At 35.9% G+C, this 23,299-nt stretch overlaps 1 protein-coding gene across 1 annotated transcript in view; it reads right to left on the reverse strand.

Annotated features, from left to right (window-relative positions):
* Positions 1-12,057: 12,057 nt before the first annotated feature.
* Positions 12,058-23,299, reverse strand: part of LOC115066668 (integrin alpha-PS1-like) — a 47,835-nt gene continuing 36,593 nt past the window's right edge. Inside the window, exon 2 of the mRNA XM_049455172.1 lies at positions 12,058-12,211. Within this exon, the coding sequence (XP_049311129.1) occupies positions 12,208-12,211 (4 nt within the window). The 3' untranslated portion in view covers positions 12,058-12,207. The remainder of the gene's footprint in view (positions 12,212-23,299) is intronic.

Below are 23,299 nucleotides of genomic sequence, written 5' to 3' on the forward strand. Positions count from 1 at the left end.
TATACATATTGTATTAAGCGAAATAGTTCATTACATGTCTCTAAATCAATGTCAATATTCCGCTTGTAAACTCATAGGGATCAATGAAATTTTCATTCATTTGATACTGTGTTAATTAAGATCATGGAATTAAGTGTCGAAGTCTGTACATAAGTGACGCTAAGAACTATAACAATTATATTAATTTTTTTTTTAATCTCTTGCAACATGTTGTTACAGAGTATAATAGTTTTGTTCACCTAACGGCTGTTTGTATCACCTAAAACTAATGGAGTTAGATATAGGGGTACATATGTATATATTGGGTAGTCGAAAAAGTGTTTTCGTATTTTGTCAATAGATGCAGTTGCAGTCTTATTTCTCCAGTGCTACCAATCACATTGTGTCATACCATATATGTAATTGTTGGTTTCATAAAAGAACTCTCATAGAAATAATATTTTTTAAAGCAAAGGAATTTCAAAGTTTTACTGTAGCCAAATTTCGTGCCACATTTATGCATGTAGAAACTTTTATGAACTTAATATTTTTCTAAGACATTCACAACTAGAACCGTAGAAATAGAAAAGGCATAAATAAATTTAAAACTTGAGTTTTAGAGAGTCTTAAAGCCTTAATTCTAATAATTGTGTAACCTTGAATTTTTTCTTTCAAAGAAGTATGTATGAATGTTTATCCAGTTTACGTAAAGGATTAGTAAAAAAATGGCAGGATACCTGCTTTTCTTTGTACCTTCATACAATAGAAGGGATTTACCCAGTACAGGTAAAAGTCGGAAAAAAAATTGCGCGATACCTGCTTTCCGTACCTTTCTCCCCTAGGCAAGGGTATAAAAGGTTAGAATTTGACTCATGTTCAACAGTTCAACACAGAAAGTCGTTTGAATAACATCTATCTTCACCTTTAACTGCAATCTATAATTTACTAAAAACTTAACTAAAATGAGTGGTTTACAACTTGAAGAAGTTAGCAACGATGCGTCGACCCCTGGACATAACGACACAATGGATAGCCAAATGAATAGATTATTGTTACGCCACAATAAATCCATAATGAAAATGGCTCGCAATCGTGCTTGGCGTATGGCCATAATGCACCAAACACCGTTTGAAAAAGAGCTACCCAAGGCTTTGAAGGAAGTAATATCAAAACTGACCCTCGAGTTTCGGAAACGAAAACAGAATAGAGAAAATAGCACTCAAATAAAATTGCAAGAATCAGAAAATATCGACACAAGTTGCAATATTGGAGAAGTTGAGAAAAATGCGGACCACCAAGCTGAATTTTCTCCAGAAATCAAACTCATATTGCGTTTGCGACCAGATATAGCTATAGAGCAAGCACTCATAAAACAACGTCTTTTGAATGAGCTTAAAGAAAGCAGTACGAAAGGAGATACAGGAAATAAGTAGAGTAACGAATGTCCAAACACACAGACTGTAAATATTAAGTCCGAACCCTGATTACCTTTGGAACAAGCACGCATCAAAGAGAAACTCATACCTAAAATTATGGAGCGTTATACGAAAATGAAATTTAGACCAGAGATCCCATGAAAAAGGATTGTTGGTATATGCAATATTACCATTTTTATATCATAAGCATTGTAGTTCCTATAAACCTATAAATCCTGTTAAAATAAAATAAATGCCGGTTTGATAATTAATCTAGAATAATTTTTAGTTTTTATTTTGTCGATAAGAAAAATGTTAGGGAAGTGCTTGAAAAGAGTTAAATGCGGTACAGAACCAATTTCGGCCAAATTTGGTATGTGAACCCTCTCATTTCTAAAATCCGTGGTGAAAATCTGAAGATTCTTAATAAGTGAAAGTGATAAAACTGCAATAACTCCATGTTTTGGCGTACATAGAGATCAATCTGATATGAATGGATGATTTCATACAATTCTATTATTATTTTCCAAATTCTCAAAATAGCTCAAAAGCTGTTGAAACATTTATCGAAAAGTACAAAGATTATTCCAAAATTATCAGTTCTATAATAAATTAGTGAGACAAATGTATCTAATTTGCAGATATGCATATAATACAATACATATTTATGTACAATGTAATGTGTAACTTTAAATCACCTTCCAAGTGCATCTGCTGTGGCATGTGCAAATATTTTCGAATATTTTGTTTCAAAGTAAAATATTTGCACATTTAGCCACTCAGCTGTGCTACTTCCAGTCGAGAGTTGACCGCACAGCTGATGGCTATACCTTCGACCACTAACAGCGTTTCGAGTTGCTGAGTGTGTGTTTGACCGGCAAACAGCTGCCATCTCCAGCAAGGCACTAAGTCAATATGTACCAAAAGATAAAATCACTTCATTTACAGAGTAGTGAATTCAAATTGTACGTCATACAGATCCACACAAACTTATAGTGAGTTGAGTGTGTTTACTAACGAAGAAGCTGCGAGCGTTCACAATGCGTGAATTAGGCATAGCAAATGCCACAAACGTTTTTGAAGTGAGCGAACAGCTGTGATCAGCCGCAAAATAAAATAAAAATACTAATTTGGTATTCGCTCGAAATGTTTGCCTAATGCTTGCAACAAATATGAGCTCAGGATGATGGATATACAGGTGCGAAGCGCAGATTTTCGGTGTCAAGTATTTCAACTTTGTGAATGTCTGTATGTATACAGCAATAATATTTGCGAGCTGTCGGTGAAGCGCGAAAAGTTTAGCACTTTTTTGCTGACATTTTGTTAATTTGCTTCATTAAATGTTGCGTAACATTTAATGGAGTTTGGTGCCACGTGCCAACTTCAATATCAATATTTTGAAAATTTTTAGTAAAATGATACAACATTTTGAAAGCTTCTACGGTAGTTGCAATTTCTGAAGAAGCTTTTAAACACTAAGTATTTGCCGCTTGGAATGTGACGATGATTAGAGTCAGAGGAGGACGACTATATGGTTTTCTGTCTCTACGACTAAATAGCTTAGCACAGCACGGACTTACTTATGGAGCACTTTCCAGTTTATTATAGTACAGCCTGTGAATTAGCTTTAGATAAATGTTTACCCAAGGTAATCTCGTCAAACTTCACCACATATCTTCGTTGTTTCACACCATCAGGTATAATGGAGATTTTCAAGTAACTTCCCCATGAATTTGAAGTACGTGTCGAGTTCCAGACCTGCTCATTCCTTAAAACAGCAAAGTTTGTATACCACACTCCCCATAATACCACAGTTAATACACATCTTGTGTGAAGAAAACGAAAAAAATTAAGCGAGAATGTGTAAAGCGCACCGCAGTCCTGAAACTAACGACTCATTAGACGTCTTTGTTTGCTTCACTGTAGACTCACACTTTATGAAGTATTTTATTAAAAAAAACTCCAATTCCTTAGATTAAATTCTTCTGTTTTGCGGATATTGCCAAAATTTTAAGAACTTTAACTTTGTGCTTATGTGCTTCTGCCCATATGGTCACGAATACACATTTTGGGATCAAAGACACTCAAAAGAGAGTATGATCAAAGAAAGAAAGGATCTTACAACAATCTTGAAAAGGGGCGCAAAATCTGTTGCTGTTTCGAATCAAAAACAAAGAAAAGTCTGTAGTTGTCACAGACCAGTTCTATACCTGTGGCAATAGACGAAGGTTTAGGTTATCAACTGAGCTCAAAATATAATTAGATGAGAATGGATAAGACTTCATAAAGAGTTAGACTGAAATAGAAAGAGACTGTTAGTTGCTGAAAACCTAAAGGAAAGGCTGCGTGTGAAGGACTTAAGATGTTAACAGGAAGAGTTTATGGAGTTTATTTTCGATTGGCTATGAAAACTTTCAAAAGCTATGAAGGCTAAGTAAACTCAGAATGAGAAGAGAAAACCAAGAAACCGACGTTCAGATTTTAATTGATTAGGAGGTCTTCTTCAATCTGTCAATTTAATATCCAACCTATAAGGGAAAAAGTAAAAATAAGGTTCTATCAATTATATTGTTACTAAGCCGAAGTGTGGACCGTGTCAATCAGATCATAGTACTTTGGGTTCATAAAAAAAAGTTACAAAGTTGATATGAAAAACCAAAACTAATGATCAAGAAAAAAAAGGTAAATGCCGCAAGATTAGAGATATATTCATCAAATAATTAACTGAGTTTTACCAGAAAGATGAACTGAATTGGTACGTTAAGTCGTCTGTACAGTATATGTTTTGTCTTCGTAAGGACCTGATGTTTTTATTGGTTTCTGTATAAAATGAATCTAAAGTGGGGTGGTTATAGACCTATTCTTCTTCTTCTTTATTGGCGTAGACACCACTTACGCGGTCTTAGCCGAGTTTAAAAGACCTTATAATGGCAGTTATTTACATATACGTAACTGTAGTAATGAGAATTCTTTTTTATTTGCGTCCACATTTTTTATTCACAATGTTATTTGTTATTGTTGCTGGTGAAGTCAATCAACCCAGAAATTGCAACCTACACGCGAAAAAATTAATTTCAGCAAATTTTTATGAAACACATACACACAAATACAAATTGTATTACAGTTTGAAATAAAAACCTGCATAAACAAGAACACGCACATACATAAACAAATGTAAATATGTATGGTGGTCAATTTCGTGTAATTACTGCACTGTTGCTTGTGGCGCGAAACTAGTTAGTCGACTTGTCGAGTGAACTACTTTGGAACTGTAAAATGATGAGCGTGGGTTGAGACAGAAATATTTCCATCTACAGCAACAAAACATTTAACTACAGTTATAAAATATTTCACTGAGATCAGTGGCTTATTGTGGATACAGCTGTGTTCGGAGAGTTAAGTAGGAATATTGCAAGGCTTGATAATAATTTAAGAGAATTATTTATTTTTTTAAGCAAGCTTACATAATTCTAGAAATATTTTAATAGAAATTGGTATAAATATAGTTTAGTGTAGAGAAAATTGTGAAATGAAATAATTTTGCATTTTCGTATATGTATAATACATGGTGACAGCCAAGTGAAATAATTTATTGAAAAAAAAAAAAATAATGAAAGAAAAAAAATTTTTTTAGTAAATTAATTAAAAAAAAAATAAAATGGAATTTTAAGTAATAAATTTAATTTAAAAAATCGAATTTTAAGTGAACTATTTAATTATTATAATTTTATTAATTAATTAATTATTTTATAATTAAGTTGCCAAAAAATATTCCAAAAACAATTTTTAAAATATTCAAACATAAATTACCCACATTTTTAAATGTAGAACACAAAATAACAAAAACATAAAAATTTGTTTCACCTGCGTGCGTGCTGGTAAGCAAAGATCGCGTGAATTGAAACCGAAAATAAAAATTGACAGCAAAAAAGTTACAAATTTATCGGACCTCGTTCCTAACAAAAAGCTATAAATCGCCATAAAATCAGGCGAGCCGCGACTTTTGGCACATAACAAAGTGCAATTTGGCATTATTCATAACCAAAACCCACAAAAAAAAGTAACAAAAAATACGAAAAAAACAAAAAAGTTGAAACCAAATATTCCGCCGACTGCGATAATTTGTTGCAACCGCTAATTACAACCAATACAAACTAGCACTTACGACAAGTTTTAAGTCGAAAAAATTTGCGTAGCGCATAAAATCCACATATTCGAAAAATAAATTAAAAAAAAATATGAAAAAATTAAAAAATAATAATAAAAATAAAATAAAATCACAGTTACAAAAATCCACAAAAAGTCGATAGAGGCGTTGGCCTAGGCAACCAGTCGCTGACCAATTACTAATCACCTTTTTTGCTACGCTTACAACCGTTATATGTTGAGACACTTTAAGGCGGCAAAAGCCAAAGGCTTTGGCTGCGAGAAAAAAGCGAAATTATGCGCTTAATTGGTCTCAAGCGCAAAGTGGCAAAAATACGAAAAAATTGTCTTAAATACAAATATACTTATGTATGTACATACATATACATATCTATATGAATTACCAGATTTCATTTACAATTATCTAAAGCTTGTTTTTGGTTTACTTCCACAATTGCTACAAAAGCAACAAGTGTCAAACTTGTTCTTTTTTATTATTGTATATTAACATATACTTATGTGGATGTGGGTTTTAGTACATATTTTGACAGTTACACATTTTTACACGCATTTACGGTGTTTAGTGTACGCATAAGAGTTCACCAGAGACAAACAAATATGGTTGGGCAGCCGTAGTTTCCAGAGCGTAGCCTCCTTCAGAGGATTAACTATTCATTCTGATAACAGGTCGGCGACTAAAGCCTTAAATCCCATATCTCGGGCCCCGACCGAACGATGTCGATAAAATTTTGTACGTGGAATTCTTTTCATACTCCTATGATTAATCGGAATAATATCGTTCTATTCCACTTGGTTCCTTCACTTTCCAGTACACAAATCAAGAATCAACTAATATAACGGGTAAAACTTTGCACGAATAATACCTTCAGTGCATGCCACCTTATGACCAAATATTGTTCAAATCAGACAAAAAGCGCTCAGTCCCCTGGATATCGAATATTTGGACCTCACTATCTATGGTGTACTTTTGATCGGAAATATTGGTCAATGTGGCAAATGTATAATTGAAATTCAGAGAGAATCCTTCTCTGACAATGGTATGTCTATATGTCAAAAACGGGTTCAATCGGGTGGGAGGTATTGACCCGATTGAACCCATTTTTGACCTACAGACATACCATAGTCAGAGAAGGATAGCTCCCATATACCTAATATAAAATGTTCCGTTGCGCCCGAATTTAGCCCTGCCTTACTTGTTCATTATCGATTTTCACGGCATATTATTCTGTATTCAAATACTTTTTAGAAAACTGCACTATTCTTCCTATGGATGGAGTTAATTTAGCAACTAAGAGACTATCAGTACAAAAAGGCATTCCCATTTATGAATATTGTTCTTATATATTGTTTCACTTGAAAACTTACCTAAATTTCCTTTGTACTACTTTTTACAAATTATTTTTCACATTAACGTTTTATTTACACTCATTTTCACGTATCGCACACAAATTATTTATCTACTTTTAAACCATTATCACTTTAGTTTCACAAATGTTTATATTTCTGACAACGCTCTTTTTCTATTATTTTATTCTCTCATATTATTTGAACATATTTATTTAACAAGCTTTAAAACTACCTTCTATTGAACTTGAAACTTATGTTTTCGCGTTTAACTATTTTATTTTTCACTTTAATCCACTCTTCGGTAGTTTGCTAATTTCATAACCATTTTCTCATAATTCACCGAATGCACTGATTTTTCACTGCGCTCCAGTAGTTGTTTGCTTTCCATTGACACGAATACCGTCAGCAATTACTGTTTATCAATCATGTTGTTGCATGCGAAACAAGACACAAGGAAATTTCGCATGCTGAGGTGAGCAAGCGAGAATGTTAACAAAAACAAAGGTGAGTGCTTGTGTAGAAAATGCGAGTGTGTATTTTTATTAACAATGCTCTTCTCTTATTTTTCTTATTTAATAGAAAACTTCTCACTCTGCTTGCAGTGATCTCCCACTTGGCTCCAACAGTTTTGTACGCCCAATTGATACGATTAACAACAATTTCAAGCTATGGTACGTAAGGTGCAATTGTTGGTCTTGCATATTAAGGTGACCAAGTAAGAATATTAACTCGAGTATTAATATCAACACATGCTCCCGCAGAATTAATTTTTTTTATTAAGTAAAATTAAATTTCTAACAAGATTTTATGTTGAAAAATGTATTATTAGTAATGTAGAGGCTATCGATTTTTTACCCGATTTTATCATTGGCCGATTTGCAAATGCGGTATACGGTCGCCTAGAAGTGGAAAATGTATTTGATATACTTATGTACATACATACATAAGTATGTATGGGACCTTTTGCCCGCTTAAAACCCAGTTTTGACATTGAGACGTACTATTATCAGGAAAAGATTTTTTCCAAATATCAATTATGTATATAGTATATCTCACACCCTTATCGATAATTTCGTTAAAAAGTCACGTAGTGCCTGATTCACAACACAAATTCGGTACCCAGAGACTTAAACACTTGAACAGTTTCGGTTCGATAGAATATTTTTGGTAATAAGACTTCAAAGACACTATTCGTTAAAATGGAATTTGAAATTATTTTATATATTGTTATTTTATATATTAAACTTGTTGTTATATAATTTTTGTTATATATAGTACATACATTCCAGTGCAACAAAATCCAGGCTAGCCTATATAGATAAGATATGTCTATTTAATGATATCACAAGCTAGATAAGATATTCCACTAACATAGTTTTGCTATGCAGCTATTATCTCGAGCCCACAACAATGTAGGCATCTGAAGTGACTCCTAATGCATAAATAGATATTTACGTGCCTATAACTAGAAGAGTGTGCTTGTCGAGCGTGAGTGTTGAGCTTATAATATAGTATGTACTGAGTCCGGTCACTCAAGTACCATAGCTTCATATTTGCACATTTCAATACAGCAGCGGTCTCAATCGCTCGCTAATCCAGAAAACATGCAACAATAAAAGGAGCAAATCGAATTTGGTATGCTGCTCGATTGGGCGGCTAACTTGTTTTATGTTCTCTGGCTGATCCGAGCAATAACCCAACAAAAATGTTCGAAAGCAAACATGTTCGAGGCACCATCAGATAGGGGGTGCTAAAATATTATTTATTGACTTTATCATTATATTTTAGCCGCTAAATTTTTACGTAATATCTTATCAAGAGAAATATATAGATAGCATTCATACAAATGTATATATTATAAATGATTAAATTTTGCTTTCCCACAAGCAAACGTGACATAACCGTCGACAATATATAACGGGTGATCCAAGTAGACGTACTTTTTTCAATATTATTTTTCTGACAGATCACGCGTGAGAATGGACCACCGAATAGACTTCGTCCAGCCGCAGTAAAGAAAATATAGCAGTCCTAACTGAGAGTGCACACGAAGACCGTGGAGAGTCATTTCGGCGCGGTAATTAATACTGCCGTATGGAACAACTTGGCGCATTTAACGTCGAGATCTTAAATTACATATAAATTACAGCTTTTGCAAGAATTGAAATCGCTCGACCTTCTCAAGCGTCAACGCTTCGCTCTATGGCCTCTTGAAAAGTTCCAAGAAGATCCCACGATATTTCGAGCCGAATCTTGTTCAGTGGCGAGACCCATTTTTGGCTCCATGGGTATGTATGTAAACAAGCAAAATTGCCGCATTTGGGTCGAAGAGCAACATTAAGAGATACAAGAGCTGCCATTTCATTCAGAAAAACAACGTTTTGTCTGGGTTGCGCCCCGGTGGAGTCATCGGTCTATACTTCTTCAAAAATGAGTGAGATCTTAACTGTCAATAGCGACCATTATCGCGCCATGATAACCGACTATTTCATGCCTTAAATTCAAGCTAGTGATCTTGGCGGCATTTGGTTTCAACAAGACGGCGCCACTTCCCACACATCGCATCAATCAAGGGATTTATTGAGAGAACACTGAAGTGAGCAGATAATTTCACGTTTTGGGTCGGTCGATTGGCCACCAATATCATGTGATATCATATCGTTAGACTTTTTTCTATGGGCATATGTAAAGTCTAGAATCTATCGAAAATTTAACTGAAGAGATGGACCATCTGAGACGTAGCCGCGGCCAACATTTGAAAGAGATAATCTTCAAAAGATAACTGCCAAAGAATGTTCTTTCGAATAATATTAAAATTCACCATCAAATTTGAAGTTTCTGCGTTTTTTCTTTAAAAAGTCAAAGAACCTCGACATGGATCACCCTGTATAATTGCAACTGAAAACAGTCCGCCTGCACGTATTTTGAGTTTAAAACTCATTAAATATACACTTAAACGCTTATCAGCGCCGTAAATGCATAGAAAGTTAAATGGACACATTGTTGCTGTAAATGAAATATCGCTTTAATTGTTTGCTTTAAAGTTTCCCAGCCCTGCAAACCCCTACAACTTTGGCACACTACTACAAATATTTGAAAAAATACTCGTGTGTTCGTTTGTATGTGTATAAGTTTATTTGTGCGCACATAAATTTTATTTATGACCTTTCCAAACATTGAAAGCCACACCACCGAAAATAGAATTATTCTTTATTGAAACGGGTAATCTGCTAATGAGTTCGCCTTGCGCCGTTTGCCAGACTGGTTGGGGACTATTTAATTGATATTTGGTTTACTCTATGGTAGCGAGTCTCGTCGCCCGAGCAGTTCGCCTCGGTTTTGATATTGCGATTCAGTTCGGCTTGTCTCATACATATTTCATTTTATTAGCAAATTTACATAATTAACTTGGGACGGTTTGAAGCAAAAAATACAAACAACGCGCGAAATTAATAATTTTGTAGGAAATAGATAACTATTATAGTTATGTGTGTATGTACATATGTACATATCTACTTATACCTAAGCATATATATACGAGTAAAGTCTTCTTCAAAGCTTTGCCGCTGTTTACGTTGTTCGACTTCAAATCAAATAAGGAAGATAGCATAATTATCTTTTGTGCCAAATTATGTGTGATATTTCAAATAATACTAAAAAACACTTCATTAAGTATTGTAAAATATTATAAGTATATAATAAATAATGTCGAATTTTTGCGGCGTCGCGACTAAATATAATCCTAGCTTATACTTATGTATATGCCTTAATATGTACTAATATGTTTTATTTCTTTTATACCAAAGGTTTCCTAAACATTTCTGAAGTAATCCGAGGCCTTAATAGCCATTTCAATATCAAAATTATGCTAGTCAAAATAAGAAGCCTTGCAAAAAATACTTAGATGTATCTGTCAACCAATTTGTTCGGTTGACACTCTTGCGGTAGTGCGTTGGGATTTTTACAATGGATAAAAATATCAAACAAAGAATATCAAAATTTGAATTTCTAACATTTCGTGTGCAGAACAGTTGCGCATGTTGGAAAAGTCTTACGGTGGATTCTGTTTTATTAAAAACACGAGTGGTACAAAGCCTTCAACGACGATCAAGACGTTGAAAACATGCCTAGCTTTGGACAACCTTCGACCTCTTCAACCGATGAAAATATTAAAAAAGTGAAGAATATGGTGTTTGAAAATCATCAGGCAAGTGTTAGAGGGATGGCAACAGAGCTCAACATCCCTCGGGAGTCCGTTTGAATAATCAGCCATCGTATTCCCCACAATTCGGCTCCTTGTTCCCCAAACAGAAATTGTCGCCCCGTGGAATCCGTTTCCAGTCGATCAAAGAAATAAAAAAATTAAAAAAAAAATCACTGAAGGAGCTAAAGACAATCCCAGATAGTTCTTATGAAAAGTGTTTGAAGGGCTGGAAAAATCGTTGGTATCTTGTAGGGATTACTTTGAAGGCTACTCGTAAAAATAAATATTGATGAATAATTAAATATATTGCGTTGCGTTGCGTACAACTTCTGGGTAAACAATGTAAGTCGAAATTTGTGGATTTTTGCGGGGATTTATTTTTCATTACTTTAATCTGAAGAAAACTTTAGACGACTGTCGCCTATATTGTATATTGGTGGTAGTTTATAGTGAACTTGACGTAGCTGAGCAAACGTGCCGAAAGTAGTTCGCATGGTCTAAGCGGTACCTTTGACTTAGAAGACGAAGAGCATCCTAGGCGGCCAAAAAAGCTTTAAGAAGAAGAACTGGAAGCATTACTCAATAGTTGTCAAACACATGAAGAGGTCTTTTAATCTTTAGAAGTCACTTAAACAGCCATTTCAAAACGTTAAAAAGCGGCCCGATATAAACCAATACCACATAAAATGGTTTGGGATGACAGAAATACTACAGAAGGAAGTCGTCTTTTAGTCGGATTACGACTGGCGATAAAAATTGGCCCAATCAGTCCAAACCTATAACGTCAAGCTAATGCTCTTTATTTGTTAGGATTAGAAGAGCATGCTGTACCATATTATGAACTTTTCAAGTCGAATAAAACTATTAATGCTACAACAAAAGCTCATAAAATAGAAGCATTGCCAAAAGACGCTCAGAATTTTCGACAGTTCTTCTTGTTGACTTGAGTTTTCTGGAAAACATTAGGACAATACTTTGAATAATAAAAAAAATGGGAAAACGGCCCCACGTAAATAGAACCAATAAATAATAAGTATATAAAGAACTTACAATTACTTCCAAAGCGGGACTTGCAATGATATAAGATTTAATTGCTTACCTAAAAAGAGAAGAAAAATATTATTAGTCAGTGTTCAGTTGGAAAGCATAAATGACGATTTTATAAATGAATAATTCATATAAATAGTACAGTTACCTAGAACTTTAATTCAAGACCAAAAATTAAATAATAAAAGAGACCAAAGATGTCCTTTGTTAAGAGCAAGTAGTTCAGAGCATCTCTTTTGGTCCAATCGGCAAAAAGGATCCCGCACTGCACCTAACGAGAGGCGCCTGAGCGTAAGAAGAAAACGGAGTACCGATTTGTTTTCAATCTGAAGAAATTGACGTAAGGTAAATTGAACAGGCTTGTAGATTCAATGCGACCAAACGTGCTCACCTTGACTAGCTTTGAGCACAAAGTCAGCGGGCTTAAAGTTAGTACAGCCGCCTTGCTGTCGGAGTGAATACACAACTCTCTGATGGCAACCACCTTCGTTTGACGGGAGCCACCTCTGCTTGAAAAATATCATGGTGATCTAAGCTACCAGACTTGCTAGAGGTGATGGAAAGCTCCCGACAAAAGACTCCAGCTTCTACTCTTCCTTTAAGCGGCTACCTATCCGCAAAAACATTCATTGTTCTTCTTTTCCAGCGGCTTCGTCCAGTTACAAATCAATTAGAGATGTGTTAATAGAGAAGGAAGCACCAGAAGAAGTAGTGGAGAATTTAAGAAGAAAAGTAACATTATTTGATTGATTGATTAAGGGCCACGTCCTGGTGGAGAGCCAGTTGTCTCTACTTAACACGTGCATTTTCTCTAAAGTAGTCTTGGGCGAATTCTTGCAGTAATACAGGAAATTGAAGGACTAAAGATAAATAGAAGCGAATTGGGGTACAGGCAGAGATTGAACAGTTTTTCTGGTTCAGAATTTAGACACATAGTTTTGAAGGACTGATCACAAATTCCTAGTACTAACTATATCGAACCAAAGCCATGAGCTGTCTGCAACTATAAATATGCTTCAGCGTCATCACAAAATTACCTCAAACACGCGGCATACTAAAATTAAAATATGAAATAAAGTATGTTAAATATATAAAGCAAAATTCTAAAAAAATAACACGGCAATATTAGGCTTACGAGGCACGAGTCATTGGCAGACGGAAGTATAATGTTGCGCCGCACGTTGAAAGTCACACAAGTCAAGTTACAGCGCCAAAGACGAGTTAAGTCAAGCGCAATGCAATGTGTCGATTGCTAGCACCAAGCCCAGAAGTGCTACAACAAATCAACAGCAGTCAAAGCAAAGCAAAGCAACAACAGTAGCAACATTAGCTACCACAATGCGAGGTTAAAAGCGGCCAGCAGTATGTGCTTGTTGCTACACCTTTCCACATTTTTTCGTAAATATTATATTTTGTTGTTGTTTTTATTTATTTTTACGTTGAAAGTCAGTAAGCGTGAACAACATAATCGGCTTATGGATCACTTAATAATTTTTAACAGACTTTCTTTGCCAAACTCCGCTGCATGGAAGGTTAATGGGCGCCCCTATGAAACCACACACAAACACAGGCACACATTTGTTAGTATGTTGTACTTTGTTTTAGACATAAATAGTACATTTTCGTTGAAATTTCGCTCTCACGACAGATAAGCTTGGGAAATGAGCTGTAGTCACACAAAAACAAAAACTAAAACAAAGTTGAACAACTATTTCGGGAAGCGCTAAAAACAAAACTCGAGCAACCAAAACATGCTACCGCTGCTACCAGCACGCTGCAGATAAGCGCTGGCATTGCATGCCGGCGCGATCTATTGGCGCGATTAATTGGTGGGTCAAATCGCGTTTAAACTCGAGCAGAACCGCAGCGGCACACCAACGGCCACCGCTGGCACGATCAAACACAAGTGATTAACGGCGAGCGCTCAGCATATTATAAAATTATTGTTGCACACACCAATGCATACATACATACATATGTGTGGATGTGTGTAACAGCTTGGCCACTGCTATGTGGTTTTGGTTTTGGTTATTAGCCGCTTCACTGCGCCTGCGCCGCCCATTTAGTGCGCATTCACTCAAGCGCAACACAGCAGCAGCGGTGCACTAACGCTTCTTAACTAGCTATCAGCTGTGTTGGCGGCGACTAAGTGTTATTCGAGTAAAGTTGTTGAACACGCTTTTTAACTTATCACAAAATTATAAACCATACGGTCCAACACGCCAACGCGCTTGCAGCGTATGACCAGTGGGTATCAAGCAAAAACGCTCGCTGTGCTGTTGTTGTTGGATGCGCGCTGAAGATCTTTAGGAGAGAAAAAGCCTCCAACCGAGCATCGCATCTTTTAAGTATCTTTTTTTGTTTGTATGTATGTATGTTTGTATGTCTATAAGTGGGTAGCGATCGTTATAGTTTGCTTGTGGTTAATATACACATACACACAAATTACTGGCTATAAATGTATGTTTGTATATTAAAAACTTTTTTTGAACATTTTTCATTAAAATTTTTGTGCTTTCTGGAAGCTGACCTTTATTTAAGTTTGCCTTTTAAAAGGTTGTTAACGCTAGTTCTCGCTGTTCTCATGAATATACTATATATCAGCATACACACATACATACATGTGTAAATTAAGCGTTGCGCGTTGTTAAGACTTTCGAAAACAAATGATTACAAGGCCAATCGTAGGATTTAAGTGCTATAACTAGAGTTTCTTAAGAAGCTACAGTTACTTTGCTTTAAGTGGTTCTTTATAGTGAGAGAGTTGCCATGTGGAATGAAAAATGCATAAAAATAAGAAAACAAGTTAACTTCGGTTGGACCGAAGCTATATTATTCTACAACACTTAATTATGAACGAACAATTTGTATGACAGCTATGTATACATATGTTATAATGAATCGATCTGAAGGATTTTCTTCGGAGAACACGCCGTTGCCTTAGATAATAATCCGTGAAAGAAGTTTCGTTAAGATATCTTATTAAATAAGAGTGCTTTCCATATAAGCACTTGATGCCGTTTGTTCAATGTATAAGACAAATATACGCTATAGTGATCCGAAATGATCCGCTTCTTGGTTAGAAAAGGACATGTTCAAACTTTCAGATCGATATTTTAAAAACTGAGGGACTAGTTTACATATATGTATATAGACAGGCGGGCGTAGCCAAATCGACTCAGCTCGTCACATTTTATATTGTCACAGGCATTTCCTTAAAAAAAAATTGGATTCCGTTGCTCCGTAGCCTCCGAAGAAGATGTCTGCCGGTAAGAAAGATATTTCTCTATAAAATTTCTCAACTCGTAAATCCGAAAAACCTACTATTTCAATAGATGATCATAATAATGATGGAAAAACTAATCAAAATCTTAATTTTTGAAAAATATTGCGGCCTCCCCAAAAACGTTTTTTTTTCGAAATCGAAATTATCATAAAACATTCGATTTCGAATATATTGAAGAAGATCAAGTGAAAATTCAGACAAGCCATTTTGAAAAAATTTTCGATACCCACTCTAAAAAACGACGTTTCGATAAAAACGCGTTTAAGGTTTTGGCAGCCGAATGCATGTAAGTTGTATGTAAGTTACAAATTCTTAGAAATTTCATTCAAACTTTCGGAGAATATTTTGAAATATATTACTTTGGACATACCATATAAGAAATAAATAGATTTTTTGATAATGAAGTCTACCCCTTAACTGATAGAACTATGGCTAATTGTTAACCACGTTTTAAAATATTGTATAGTCGAAAAAGTCTTTTCGTATAAATAAATAAATAAGTTGAAGTCTGATTAGAAATGTGAAAAGACTTTTTCGACTAGCCAATATATACGATGATCTTTTAATAAATGTCCACTAAGTGCGATCCAATTAAGTCTGAGCTACTGTCTTGCAACAACGGAACAACCTTTAGCCAAACTGAGATAGAAAATAAATAATTTATCGGATTCAGAGATATTTTCATTAACGAGACATGACAGAACTACTTGAACCAGAACAAAACATGTTTTTTTTTTTGCACCCAGTTTCATCATAAGATACCTCACTAGGCAACATGACATGTTCGAACAAAAAAAACGATTGGATAACAATGCAGTTTGTAAATTACCAATTTCTTGATTTCCAAGCGCTTCATAAAGAAACCCAAAAAAAAACCTTAGAACTTCTAACATTTCGAAAGAAAATCAATTGACTTTGCCCATATCGATCGGAATGTTACACGAAGCAAGAAAGTACACCTTATAATTGCTAACATGAATAAAATGCTGCGCTATGACCAAACTGAACCTCTTCTTTTAACTTGTGACTTAGAAAGTGTGGTATATTGCTACAAATTAGACTAAATTACAAATTTAACAGACGACTGCAGCTAAGCGAAATCAGGCATTCACAAATAATATATGTACAACTACTGTGGGCAAAAAATAGTAAGGATTTATTCATAATTTTAAAATTCTTAATTTATTCTTCAAAATCTATGTCATCATCCTCAAAGTAATTTCCCTTGGCTCAAATATACTTGTGCCAACGTTTTTTCCAATCCTCGAAACAGTTGTTAAAGTCAATTTCCGGAATAGGCTACAATACTCGAAATAGCCTTCAATGTGCGTAGTGATTCAAGTTCAGTATCTACAATTGACTTAAAACGGTTTCCCCGAAGCGGTCATTAGAGTTTGCTGAAAGGTCGGAAGTCATACGAATCTAAATCAGGCGAATACGGTGGTTGCGGCACGATATTGGTTGAAAATTTAGGGAATAGCTCACAAAGAATCAAAGCCGTATGCGACGGTGCATTATCGAGGTGCAAAAACCAAGCGTTGTCGGCCCGTTATTCCGGCCTCTTTTTACAAAAAGCTTCGCGCAAACGACGCTTACTACTCAAATAGTATTCCTTGTTGACAGTTTGGCGGGTCAGAAGGAATTCGTAGTGCACCACACCTCTATAATCGAACAAAACTGTCAACATAACCTTGATTTTTGAGCTGCTTGGACACGTTTTTTCGGCTTAGGCTCACTTTAGCCACAATACTTGGCCGATTGATCGTCGGTTACCGGGTCGCAAACATAGATCCTAGACTCATCATCAGTAATAATATGTTTCATGACATCCTAGTAGTCGAAAAGCATTAACGTTGACATGACGCTGTTTTTCTAAAAAATTTAGTAATTTTGGAAGCAATCGGGCTTTCACTTTTATTAAGCACAAATTATCTTTCTAAATGGTTTTCACTGATCCTTCTGATATTCCATCGATACCATTAAGTTCTCTTAGTGTCATTTGTCGATTCTCAGACACCAATTCCTTTATTTTATTCATGTTTTGATCATCATAGGATGTTGATAGCCATGCGACCCTTTTTGAATATCTTCAGAAAGACAAATAGATACTAAATACTAAAGATTACTTTGATGTGACAGTTAGCACAGATGTCACTGACAGTGTTATCAACCTAAAAAAAAGTTTCGGCGAATGGGTTTTCGCACGAAATTTAAAAGTCTTACTATTTTTTGTCCACAAGTCGGTGAGAATTTTAATGTGGTATCTTCGAAGTTATGTTTTGTGTGTTAGCGCTATAAATCTTATAAAAGTATTTCATTGAAAAAAGGTACGAGCCGAACGAATTCTTTGGAAATTAATAAAATATTGAACAAAATTTAAAGGTATTCTTTATTTTTGTTAGAGACAAGAAAACTAATCCGGCGATTTACGAGCTATTTAATAATGGCTTATCGGTTTAGACGCTTTGTAGCGGGAAGTCCTTGTGTTAAAATATGCACGCTTGAGACCCTTTTCGACGCTCCCTACCTCTTACCAGCTCTATTTGTACGCTTTATCTTTGCGTATTTATTGCTTATTTAAATGAAATACCAAAACAAACAAACTCACATATTTAAATAAGAGTATGAGTATAATTTTTATTATCCTTTATGCCGTTTGTGCGCGCGCAAAGTAATTTATCATCTCGATGAGACAAAGGCGAGTTGCGCGACAAACCAGTTGCGTTGGGAATAGCTTTTGTTTTCAGAAGGATGACAGAGGCGCGGCGTCGGCCACACAGGTAAAACGATAAAATTTGTGATACTGCGCGTACAATCCTGCAGTTTACGGGAATTTCAAGTGGGGTTGCAGGGAATAAAGAATATTAAATAATGCCACACAAGTGGCTCCTTCAGTTTTGGCTTGAGATAGCATTGCTTTTGGGCTCCTCTTTTGTTGTGGCATAAATTCATTCATTTACCTTGCGATATCAAAGACTATTGGTTTACCGTGGTGGAACGGTTGGAAGCGCAGGTAACAGCGCTGTGCGGGTACACACACAAATAGGCGAGCAAGCAATGATGGCATTATCATTGAGTATGCAAGAAATCGAGCATGTAAATGATATAGCCACACACAAAGGTACGATCCCCACAGCTATAATACAGCAAAAAGGGTAGGAGAAAGGAAATGGTGCAATCTTCAGTTGCTGACGCAGTAAAGGTACCGTAGGTAAATAAGACGCGTGCGTTATGGGTCTTCCAGCAATGTGGTTGCTTAAAATGCATATCAATTAGTTTGAAAACAAAGCGAGGAAGTACATTAATCCAATCTGGGTACATACCGACATACATACATGTCTGTGATCACCGATCAGTATTTATGCCAAGGTCTCTAACAAACAGCGCAGGCGCAGCGCTACCCATTTCCATTTGTGCAATATCGTGGTAATCATCGACAATTTTTTTTCCTTCGTTATTTATTCACGACCTAAACAAATAGCGCAAATGTGTGTAGAGAACTTTTCACGCTCTTCCAACGCGCGCAGTTATAATAAGAAATCTTTATTTAATTTTCTATTTCGGTTTGAAGTGTGAAGCGGTTTGTGCTCATATTTTATTCATCACCTCCAAGCGGTTATTTAGTTGTTTTTCTATCTATTTTTGATTTGTGGCAAATAAATATTAATTTTCACACCTTTTCAGGTAAAGGATGTGGCGTTCAAATATATTTAATTTGAAACTACCCTTTGTCAGCGCAGATCGAAAATACTGATAATGTATTATTTATGAATTAATAAATTAGTAAAGAGGAAGTGTGCTTGCATATAAGAAATCTATGTTTTTTTAATTTCATTTTCAATTTTAATACATAGATAGATAACTTGTTATGCTAATTATTACTGAAAGAGTAAACATGTTGTATATCATATTCTCAGAGATTTAATTGGTCTTAATCAGCACCCAGAGTAAATTTCTGGCACCTCACATGCAGATGATTGTACGATATTGACGTCAGGCATTGGAATTGATGGCCAACAGCATCCACTCCAATCTTTCTCTTCAAGGAGCTTAACACTCCCCCAGCAAATCCACCGTGATAAAGGAGTACGCACTGGATCTTGATTGAATTAAAATTATATCTTTTAACAACTCTAAGATTTTATGTGCTACACTCGACTCGACTCTGTACTATTACACTGAAGAAAACACAATAAATGGCCACTTTTAAATCGGCCGAATAGTCATTAATGCTGACCGAGGTGTAATGGAACGTAAACAAAACCTTTATACCTGCCAGAAAACTATACACTATACGATAACAGAAAAAAATAGCGAATCCTGTATCTTCTCCGATTAAGGAACACAAGGCACTCCTTTCCAAGCATTTGATTCTAGGCTGCTTTCGTCGAAATCACTCTTGCAGTCACTTACTTTAAAATTCCCGACTATCTCTGAGCTGTGGTGCGGAGCTACCTTGGCAACACAACAGATAGCGGTCACGTCAGGATCAGCACAAGAATCCCCTTTAACCACAGACTTGTGGAAAATCAGCTAAGACGCCATAATAAAACTCGAAATGCCAGACGTACATTACAGCAAGAGGCACAGAAGGAGCCCGAAGAAAGCTTAATTAGCTCATCATACGGACCCAAGCAATGCTCAACTCATACAATTTCCAACTCGCTACGGAAAAACAGAGCCACTACCACTAACAAATAAGCACACACCCCTCGTATGCAAACTACTACGGATATTCTGAGGTTACAAAAAGCTGTAAACTACCTAGGCGTAAGACTGGACCCCAGACTAACTTTCTGGACACAAATCCAGCAAGCCAGGAAAGGCAGCGTAGATCACTTCCAACTGAGCAGACAAAAGGACAGCATAAGAGGCCCCAGTCAAGAAAAGAGAAAGCTCTTAACATCGACGATAATCAGCGTCCTATTATAGGGAGCTGAGATCATGCTTAAAAAGGAAAATCGGCGTAAGGTATCATTCTAGCATACGCAGCAGATGGACAGCCAGACTAATAAAAGATCTAAACTTATAGACAAGCTGTAAATTTGGAAAAGTCGATTTTATCGTTGTTAACCGATCACGGACACTTACCTCCACATAATGGGAAAAGTCGAAGAACCGTCATGTCTTTACAACGACGTAACAGAAGACGACGTTGAAACACATTATTTGAATGACAATGACAATGAGATCGAACCGACGTTGAAGATCTGGTTGGCCCAATAAGCGTGGACAATTTAATCAGCATCATGCTGGAGAGCGAAGCAAACTTGGTGATATGTGCATATTTTACTTAGTTGTCAAATAGAAGATCTAAAGTAAGGGAATCAATGGTACTATTCTTATGCAGATTACAATAAACCAATTGAAAACTGATTTTTAGACGAAGAAAAAATATTTCCCGTAACACTCAGATATGGGCGATACTGCCAGATCGTGGGAAAGGGTAGTCGTGTCATCGCCACTTTTCAGCATTTAATTTCTCAAACTTATTTGACCGTTCGTTTGAAGGCTCATTTTTATGTCTGATTTATTTTTTTCAATGAAATCTGAGCACATTCAACCCATTTGTTAATCGAATAATAATAGAATTTATTACGTAAATATTTGAACTTCTCTTTTTGTGCAGCCGAAAGGCGATCACAAAAGTCAACTGTCGTTAATTGCGCGCTGTGCACCCCATTGCAACGGATTCGCTTTGTGAACAACCCCACATCGATCTACGATAGTGCTCGAAAGCCAAACAAAAGCGCATTTCCAACTCAGACACATGCAAGAAATTATGGAAAATTCATCAAGCGACGTCATAATAATTTGTTAAATGTCTAAATGAATGACAGCACATGTCACTATTAAGCTAAAGACTCGGCAAGCGCACAACGAACATTCAGGGGGCATACACACTTTTATCTAACTGTAAATGGCCGCATATGAAAACTATATGTATAGTATGTTATGCAAGTACATCGACAAATACAGCGAACGAATAGTGAAAATGCTTTTGCTTCAGATATCAATAACTGTTGGAAAAACGCGAGAGGTGATGACACGATGGCGTTCCAGTCATTTGCCTGCGAGCTAAAATATTTCGTGTGCAAACAGAAGACCGAGAAAACGGTGAACTAGAAGCTGTCGGCGTCACATAAACGCAGCTAGGGCTAGCAGCTGACGCGGGCAGTAACTACAAACAAACACATTTGCGAGTGTATTTGTATGCATTGAAGAGTGACGGCGGCACTGCAGTCGGAAAAGTGCATTCAACTGCTTCTAATGGCATTGCCAGCGCCACGGAAAGCATTGGGCAAAACAAAAGCCAAAAAAATGGAAAAACTAAATGAAAAGTCAATGCCAACTTTAGCCGGCCACACGCCGACAACGGCTGGTTGGCGTTGTTGTTTGTTCCTGTTGTTGCAGTAGCCGGCAAATAGTCAGGCGTGCATTGTCTGGAGAAGGCGCGCCAAAGCTATGGCGGTGTGAAAATGTATGATTGAAAGAGGTCGGTGAGATAAAACTTTAACTGAAAACAAAAACTTTGTGTGTGTTTGCTTAGGAGCTTAGGTGGAGATACGACGAAAGGAATGAGTGCTTACACAAAAGTATTGGTAAATATATATTTCTATATACATAACTATCCATAAATGTATAAGAATTCTAATAGTATTATTTAGCCACCAAACCTTTTCATTTTTTTTTTAAAGCTATCGAATGCCTAGCACAGACAAGGCTAGAGTCTCTTATGTAAGCTTCTGGATTTGTAAACACATCCAAAGATTTCCAAGATATACCTTATTTTTAAACGAGTTTCGAATATTTTATGATTATCTGCTTCGTACCAGGAATGAAGTACTGTCAAACAAGTTATTGTGGGGAATAAGGGGGGAATTTCTACCCCTTTTTGAATATCCTCTGAACATCAAAATCATTTCTCACGCACTATTCGAAAACTTAACTGATATCTTTATGTAAAATCATACTGCATACATAACCGGAGATTCAAGCAGAGATACTTTTTTCAATAGCAATTTTTGGACAGATCACGTGTGAGTCGTGTCATGCTGTCATATTATTTTTGTACAGTATTGTTTGGTCTTTCACCATGGAAAGGCTTACGCCTAAACAACGTTTACAAATCGTTCAACTATATTACGAAAGTTCATGTTCTGTAAAGAATGTGTTTCGCACGCTTCGATTCATTATTAGATAATATTCGTTCACGTACAGCACGCAGTGAAGAAAATATAGCGGACGTAGCTGAAGTGTACACGAAGACTGTAGAGAGTCGATGATGTGCCATGCGCAGCAACTCGGACTGACGCGTACAAAAATACAGCTTGTGCAAGAACTGAAAGCGCTCGACCTTCCCAAGCAATAATTTTCGAAAACGCCTGAAAGATTACTCTTGAAAATGTTAACTTGGAAATGTTACAACTATAAGTTGTAGAAAATAAGCCCAATTTGTATAATTTAACGTCCTCTCTTAACAATTTCATTCCAATTTCCATCAAAATTTCGCAGAGGCTTCAATACATCCAATAAATACTGATTTATGGAAGGACCTCAAAGGAAGTTTCAGTTATTTTTAGGTAAAAGATTGGTATAAAAAACTCCTAAATAGAGAAAGTGGAATTAAATAAAATGTAAAGATATTTTTCTACAGTCTAGAAATGGGTCATATAAATTAAATAAGAGTAATAGTAATCTCGTCTTTCTCTTCGGAAGTATTCGAACTACATATTCATTCCTTATTAACCAAACCTTACCTACCTCTTCCTAAACACCCTATTTCCCTCATTAATGCTACAAAAAATCTCGGACAAGTGTATTAAAATTGTTTCCATTTCGTTTTTTAGTCCA

This window comes from Bactrocera dorsalis, chromosome 4 (genome assembly GCF_023373825.1).
Source record: "Bactrocera dorsalis isolate Fly_Bdor chromosome 4, ASM2337382v1, whole genome shotgun sequence".
NCBI classification, from domain to species: Eukaryota; Metazoa; Arthropoda; class Insecta; order Diptera; family Tephritidae; genus Bactrocera; species Bactrocera dorsalis.